General features: G+C 54.3%; 1 protein-coding gene across 1 annotated transcript in view; it reads left to right on the top strand.

Annotated features, from left to right (window-relative positions):
- Positions 1-219: 219 nt before the first annotated feature.
- The window catches only part of ZNF217 (zinc finger protein 217), a 9,100-nt gene continuing 1,010 nt past the window's right edge, over positions 220-8,309 (top strand). The window contains exons 1-3 of the mRNA XM_006881758.1: positions 220-1,627; positions 4,611-4,727; positions 5,863-7,437. Of these exons, the coding sequence (XP_006881820.1) occupies positions 220-1,627; positions 4,611-4,727; positions 5,863-7,437 (3,100 nt within the window). The remainder of the gene's footprint in view (positions 1,628-4,610; positions 4,728-5,862; positions 7,438-8,309) is intronic.

Genomic DNA, 8,309 nt, shown 5'->3' with positions numbered 1-8,309 from the left:
CCTAGTGGGTGAGCAGGCCCACTGACCGCCACCCTGTCGTCGAGTCCCAGAGCTGAGGGCACCCTCTGCTCTCCTGCCTTTTGAACTCTGATAAGCCACGCTGACCCTCATCTCAAAGCCTCCCCCCGTCACGTCTCCTAAGTGGCCTTAATTCTTCAAGCCTCGCGGTGGACGCTGCCAGCTCTCGTCTGCTCGGCTGTCCCCTCATCGCCTGTGACCATGCCCACCCAGTCTCTCCTCATGTACATGGATGGGCATGAAGTGCACGGCAACGCCCTGGGCGCCCAGATGGAGGTGGAGGATGGCCTGGCCGTCAAGGGGGCCACCGCCATCCCCTTCCGAGCCACCCCGGAGCGGGGCCCCCCGCACGTGGACAGCGTGCTGGCCCTGGCCCTCGACTGCATGTTCTGCAGCCAGAGCTTCCTGCGCTCCGAGGAGCTCAACCAGCACGTGCTGGTGCAGCACCAGCCCACCGTGTGCGAGCCGGCCGTGCTGCGCGTCGAGGCCCAGTACCTCAGCCCCCTGGACAAGCGGCGTGAGCACGCCGAGGCCCCCCCGGAGCAGAGCGGCCCCGAGAGCGAGGACCTGAGCTGTGCCGTGTGCGGCCAGGCGTTCGGCAGGGCCTTGGACCTGGACGTGCACATGAAGAGGCACAAGGACTCCTTCACCTACTGGTGCCACGTGTGTGGCCGCCGCTTCAAGGAGCCCTGGTTCCTGAAAAACCACATGCGGACACACTCGGGGAAGACGGGGGCCCGGGGCAAGCTGCAGCCCGGCCTGGACGGCCCGGCCACCATCAACGAGGTGGTGGTGCAGGAGGCGGCGGTGGCCGACGGCAGCGCCTCGTCCCCGTATAAGATCTGCATGGTGTGCGGCTTCTTCTTTCCAGATAAGGAGAGTCTCATGGAGCACAGCCGAGTGCACGCCAAGGAGAGCCCCTCGGCTGCCGACTGGCCGCCGGCCGAGGACCAGGGGCTCTCCCAGGCCCAGTTCCTGCAGCTCCACAACCTGAGACCCTCGGCCAGCTCAGAGGTCACCAAGAAGCCGGCCAAGTGGATCCCGCAGCTCGACTCCTTCACCACCTACCAGGCCTGGCAGCTGGCCACCAAGGGCAAGGTGGCCATGTGCCTCGGGGACATCAAGGAGCCCGGGCAGGAAGGAAGCACGGATAACGACGACTCGAGTTCCGATAAGGAAGAGCTGGGCGAGATCTGGAGCGCCACCAAGAACCATCCGGAAGGTTCTGGAAAGTCCAAGACGAGTAAAGGCGGCTGTGCAGGCCTGTCCCAAGAGAAGGCCAGAGCAGGTGAAGCATCGGCGGCGGCGGCGGCAGGGGGAGACGCAGACCCCAAACTCTCTGCCAACAAAGAGAAGCCCACCCACTGTGCCGAGTGCGGGAAGGCCTTCAGGACCTACCACCAGCTCGTCCTACACTCCCGGGTGCACAAGAAGGACAGACGGCCGGACGCTGAGCTGCCCCCCATGGCCGGGGACAGCCGCCAGCCGCAAACAGGTTCCCCAGAATTGGCCGCCCCTGTTGTCATCGTGGAAAACGGAGCAGCGGACGGAGGCGAAGGTGGCTCGGAAGACAGCTCTGAGGACGGGCTCAGCGAGGGGCTCCACTTGGGTAAGTGTCACCAGGGGTTTTGCGGGGGGGGACATTGACCAGAAGGGGAGTCGCCCCTGCTGGTCTACGTGGGGTTGCCTCTCTGATAACAGGGTGGCCTTAAAAAGTATCCCGAGATTTCTTTGCGTTTGAAAATGCCTTGATTTGATGCCCTGCTAACAAAGGCTCTGTGGGTTTACATGTCAGCCTCGAGCAGGGGTTCTCAGCAGCCTGCCTTTTATCCCCAGGGGACATGTCTGAGTGTCACAGTGAGGGGAGGAAGCGTGGGGGGAGGGAAAAGCTTACGCATCCTCGGGAGAGGGAGACCCTCAGTCTTGCCAACCTTCCCTGTCCTTCCCATGAAGACATGCCATCCTCATGGCCACACACATCCCTTTCTGGCAAGACCCACTTATCCTGTGATTCTCCCACCTGCCTGTCGAGACTGTTGGCAGGAATCAGGGTAGCTTGAGCTTGTCCAAGGGCGGTCTCTGCGATAGGGCCACCGAGGGCTTGTGGCTTGTGTCTGTCGAGTGTTGACTTGGCTTTGATCCTAGACAGAAGGATTCTGCTGCTTCAAGACAGCTTAAAATCCATTCACTGAGGAGCGGGGAGACTGTGACCCGGTCCTTTCCGTATTACCTCTGGTTGAGAAGTTCAGTGTCCACCCTGGAAGTAACACATTGAGTAACCTGGAGCTCTTGTGTGTGTAGATTCTGATCTGTTTCTTTGTAATAGTGGGGTAACTTCTCATGGGGATAGAGTGGGTTTCTCAAAAAATTTCAGTTCATGGTCCTAATCAAAGACCAAGTCACGGTGCCACTGTTTTGTTTTGTTTTTTGTTTGTTTTTAATTTTATTACTTTTGTGTGTGTACCGTCAAATCAGATCTGACTGGTACAGGAGGAGATTGTCCCCCCTTCTCAGCAGAGCATCTGGTGGATTCGAACCGCATGCCTCTGGGATTGCAGTGCAGCTTCTTGCCACTAGGCCACCAGAGCCTCCCTAGTGCCACTGTTTTGTTTGTCTACCCAGAGCCCTGTGTCCCAGGCCCAAGATCAGCCTGACAACATAGCTTTTACTGTTGTTATTATTATTACTCCATTGGTAAGCAACAAGGTTGGTGTAAGACATTGGCTGAAATATCTTTTGATGACTGGATGTTTCATGAACACTAGAAACCCAGCAGATAGTGTAGCTCAGACTCTCAGTTGTTAAAAAGAGACCTAGAGAACATATTACGCTGTCTAAATGATGTCATATATGCGCTGTGACGTTGGGGTGATGGTCTGGTAAGGTCACGGTGCTCTAGTGTCCTCAGAAATGCAGAGGCCACTTTTCAGTGGGCACTGTGGACGGAAGGACAGAGTAGAACCAACCCCTCGAAGCACCATCCAGGAGATAGAAGACTTAGAATGGGATGGGTGTGCTGGGCTTCTCCATCCTCTTGTTACTATCTGTGACCAAGCACTGTTTCTTGTACCAGTTGCACGTTGCATCAGCCTGTCTTTGCCCCCATTTCTCTTTGCCAAGTTTGCTTGTGGACCCCTTGCTTCTAAGGAGTCATTTCAGCAGCGTGAAGGGGTGGTGGGGCCAGCCAGGTAGCATCGCATATGCAGCAGGAACCGGAGCGATGGAGATAGTGCACGTCCTGTGTTTTCAAACGAAGACACGGCATCACTCTGAAAGTGGCACCACCCTCCCTCGGTCCTGACATGTGGTTGGGAGTCGGTCCAGACTCACCTAGTTGGGAGTGATTGTGTGACCCTTGAGTGACACTGTCTACAGGAAGGGAATTCATTTGGAGACATTTCCGTCCTGACACTCTCAGACCCTCCTGTTTAGATTTTCTTTAATGGAGATCAAACGACACGGAAGAAAACGGTGTGGGGTTTTCTTTTCTCCCCAAGTCTTCAGGAGAGCTTTTAGATCAAGGCTGTTTGTGTTGCAACAAGTGAATGTTTTCCTTCGAGGAGTTAAGAGGTCAAGGGTTAGAGCCTGTGTCCTTTGTAACCTGGAGGTTGGCCAGGGTCTGCTTGCCCATACCCATGGAAGGTGGGGAAGATCAGATTTTCAAGGGAGCATGTAAGTGTCTCGAAAGATGGCCTGTAATCCCATTCACAGCCTGGGAAGCTCAGAGGAGGGAGCTTTGATCTGCTTCTGACTCAACAGAGTTTGCATTTTGAGTTCTAACAGGTTTTTAAGTCAAAACAACATGATGAAGTTGAATTTTCAGAGATGACCAGATTTTGATTGTACTTAACCCTGTGGCAGTTTGATGCACTTTTAACAAAAGGGACCTTTATCTATATCTAAAATACTCATCTTGAGGAGACTTGAGGTTGCTTGCCAAAACTTGCCTCGAATTTGAGAAACTTTCCTAGGTGTTGGCCCCAAGACTTCTGATTTTTGTTAGATTTTGACGCCCCCTGGTGGTCACTCGCGTGACCACTTGCCCTCCCTGGGTTGGAGGAGTGTGGATTTCTTGAAGGGAGCTGGCCATCCCGTCCACTGCTGGACTGTCCCCGTCCAACCTCAGCCCCAAGTGCCTTGGCCACGTGGTCTGGCCTGGCAAATGATTTTCCTTGTGATTAAACCAACAAGGAACTATGCCTTAACAGTCACAAACTCAGCTGCACCCAGAAAAAAGGCAAAGGCTGCTAACACCCGTGGCCACGCTTCAGTCTTGGCATTGGGTGTTTACTGCACACACAACGCGCATTCTTTATGCTTCCAGGAAAGGGTTCTGCCCAGAATATTTTATCTTTTGCATTTTAAAGTCACATGCCTTAAGCCACTGGCTGTTATTAATTTTTTTTTTTAAACTTTTTAATGCCGACTTCGTTTTTATTGTCACCAAGCTTTCATAGCGGTTACTGGTCACTCCCCTTTGTGCCCACCGCTGCCCAAGAGGCAGTGCGACCATTGGTAACCCACACAGTGGGTCCCTCGCGCCGGGTGCTCGAGAAATGATGACTCAGCCTCCTCTTATTTCTCTTCTCAAGATAAAAGCGATGATGGAGGAAAAATGAAGCATCTCACATCCTCAAGAGAGTGCAGTTATTGTGGGAAATTTTTCCGTTCCAATTATTACCTCAACATTCACCTCCGAACACATACAGGTGAGACCGTCTCTGACACGCACTGGCGATGCTCTGCTTTGACCACTTGTTGTTGGTCTGTTCAGCTGGGCCCTTGGACTGGCTCGGGAAGAAATCCTGAACAGGATGACAGATGACAGTGCTCCTTCTCGTTTGTTGTCACTGCAGCTCCCACTGTTGTAGTTTATCGAAGAAGGACAACTCCCTGGCTTTGGGCTTGTCAAATCCTGACCCACAGCTTGATCCAGCCTTTACTGATAGGTCATAATGCCACAGCTTCCCCCCCTCCCTTCCCAGATTAAATTTTAATCACATGAAGGGAGTTGCCTTGCTGTGGTCTTTAGAACTGGGTGTAGTGTCATTAGATCTGGGTCTAGGTTTAGATGATCAAAGCAGCTGTAGTGCGTGAGGTGTGGCTGCCTCCTCTGACAGGAACATCAGCCCTGCCCCTCAGTTAGCTGTGTAACTCATGGCTGTGGCTCTGTGCTTTTAGCTAGACATTCTTATTATTTTTATTTATCATAAACAATAAAATAATAAACAGGTTCATCCTGGAGAGGGTGAAGCCAGGCTGCTCCTTGGAGGCAAGGATTCTGAAGCTTCGTCTGACATACTTTGGACATGTTGTAGGGCAGGATCAGTCCTTGGAGAGGGACGTCATGCTTGGGAGGGTGGAGGGACAGAGCAGGAGAGGAAGACCCTCAGTGAGATAGATTGATTCTGTCACTGGGGGGTCATGGGGCTAGGTGTGTCAGAGACAGTGAGATTGGCACAGGCTAGAGCAGGGTTTAGTGCTCTTGTACTTAGGGTTGCTGTGAGTTGCAGGTGGCTTGAGGGCACAGAACAACAATAAATGACAGTAATGATGGGTGTAAATAATAGTGCTCATTTACCTGAGATTTTGTTATGTTTGGTTTTCTTTTTTTAAATGAAGAGATGATATGAGCACAGTTTACCAGGCAGCTCGTGTTTTTTATTCTTTGTGTGTGAGGGGTTTGTATGCAAGTTTGCAGGCTAGTAGAGTGATGGGAGACAAGAGAGAAGAGCTGTGTACCATGGAGGATGTGGGAAGAGGAAAGGATCCCAGGCTCTTGTCTGTAGAGCATCTCCTTGGGTGAGCTGTGGACCCTGTAACACTCTGCCCTTCCTGTCGCAGGTGAGAAGCCGTACAAATGTGAATTCTGTGACTATGCTGCAGCGCAGAAGACTTCCCTTCGCTACCACCTGGAGAGACACCACAAAGACCATCAGGTGGAAGCCCCCGCCGCCGCTGACCCCAAGCCGGACAGTAGGGCCCCGGAGCCGGACGACATGGTGCCCATGCTCCCCGCCGCCAACAGCGGGCAGACCAAAAATTTGAAGAGGTTTTACGACGGTGCCAAAGAAGCCATTGGCAGCTCGCCTGCCAAGCAGCTGAAGGAGATGCCTTCTGCCCCACAGAGCGTCCTCTTTTCCCCTCCCAGAGATACTCAGGATTTCCAGAAAAACCCCTCGAGTGGCAGTGATGACAAGGTGACCCCGCCTACCGGTCCCACCTACCTGGACGTGCTGAGAAAGAGGGTGATGGCTGAGCCCCTGGCACACCACCTCCCGGACGCTGCCACCCGTCCTGCCACCAGTGCCGCCCTCCACAGGGACACTCAGCTGGCCACCAGTGCCGCCCTCCACGGAGATGCCAGTCTCAGACAGAAGACAGCACAGTATGAGGGGCACCACCCAGATGGCCAGCCCCAGGCCACCCCAGACTGTCAGGAGAGGCCTTTGAATCTGTCTATGTACACCATGTCCAGCTACCGGGCCGTTTCCCTGGGCAGAAACCTGATCTCCAGCATCACCTGTCCCTTCTGTACCTTCAAGACCTTCTACCCGGAGGTCTTGATGATGCACCAGCGTCTGGAGCACAAATACAACCCCGACTTCCACAAGAACGGCCGGAGCAAAGCCCTCCTGCGGAACCGGAGGACCGGCTGCCCGCCCGCCCTGCTGGGCAAGGACGTGATCCCCTTGGCCGGCACCTCCAAAGCCAAGGCCAAGGCTGCCTTCCCTGCCCAGGCCAAGGCCTCACCGTCAGAGAAGATGAAACCGGGCCCCCCAGCTCCAGTCCCCCCAGCTCCGGGCAAAGTACCCCTGGCCCCAGGACCTGACGCCAGCACTTTAGCGCCCAGTAACCTCAAGTCCCACCGGCCTCCAGCGGGTGCCACCCCCACCAGACAGCCACAGTCAGAGCCCTTCTCCAGGACCATCGTCCCCACCATGCCCGACAAGACCACAAGACCCGATGGCAAGCCAAGAGCTCCTCAGGGTGCCCCGGGCGGCAGCCGCTTCCACAACTCCTCAGACCAGCCAGCAAAGGGCGAAGGCCCCTGGGCCACTCCGGCCAGAGACGTTTATCCTGCCCGGAGCAGCAGCAGCTTGGAATTTGGGGAGCTGCTCCCCAAAAGACTGAAGGCCAGTGTGGTGGTTCTGGACAGTGACCAGCCGGTCCCCACTTACCCCCTTCGGAGAAGATGTGACCTCCCCAAGTGCCACTTCCCAGAGTTCACCAGCCTCCTGTCCCCGGAGTTCCGCCCCCAGGCGTCATCAGTATTGTCCCCCAGACCCAGGTTCTTGGCTGCCAGCGATAGTGATTCACCCAGTGTGCTGAGCGCCCAGAAGCCCTACGGAGCCTCCGCACCCCTGTACTCCGCCTGTGGCCCTGCTAGTAGCCAGCCGGCGAGCGGCACGCTGGATGGTACGTTGTGACTTCTGTTGCTCTGGGGCCGAGATCACCTAACAGCTTCCGTGTGTGTTTGGGGGCGTGGGGAGCATATGTGTGGTTGATAGTATCCCCAAGGGGAGAAATCATTTCCTAAATAGAACTGTGGTCATGATCTCTACCCCCCAAAAGATTAAAATCCATTGCTGGAGGCCTATTAAGTAAGCCGAGTGTGTTAATCCACCACCGGCCCTGAGGCAGGAAGGCCTGAATCCTAAAGGGGGCAGCCCCGCTCTGTCCTGTAGAGGCGTCCTTTGTAGGGAGGTCTTACCCCGTGGAGGCCTACGGCCTAGGGGCGCTTTCCATGTTCCAGTGGCCTTGATAGCAGCAAATTGTCCCTGGCATCAGGGATTTTGGAAATCAGCCCCTTACTAAAGCCATCCACATTGTTCACCTCCGCCCTTGAACTCACTGTACGTGCCTTTTCCAATCAGGAAAAAGGCCCGTGTCATATCAACACTTATCCAGCAGCATGCTACAAAAGAGAAATTATGAGAATGCACATTACCGACCAAATGACAAAAAAACTTGATTTCCTCTTTTGGGGGGAAGAAGGTAAGCAGATGTTTTCATTAACTAGAACGTATCGCTTTCACTTGATTGAGAAGAAGCCAGGCTGGTGGGCTTCATATGATGGAGTAACAGGATTTTGTTGTCGTTTTTCTGAGCACGAGCTGAAATTTGGATGCACCCCCATCTCTCAAGTCCAGCTGTGATAATCGGGGTTCCGGTAGTAACCGTAACAGTTGGACTTTCTGAAGCATCAAACTGGGGTTTATGAGGCTGATATCATTTGATTTTGGTCACCCTGGAGGATTTAGTTAGACATGTAAACTACTCTTCAACTG

This window comes from Elephantulus edwardii, unplaced genomic scaffold (genome assembly GCF_000299155.1).
Source record: "Elephantulus edwardii isolate Elephantulus edwardi_28Jun2011 unplaced genomic scaffold, EleEdw1.0 scaffold00015, whole genome shotgun sequence".
Classification (NCBI taxonomy): domain Eukaryota; kingdom Metazoa; phylum Chordata; class Mammalia; order Macroscelidea; family Macroscelididae; genus Elephantulus; species Elephantulus edwardii.
Note: the sequence above shows the minus strand (reverse complement) of the source record. Positions and strands in the feature narration are given on the sequence as shown.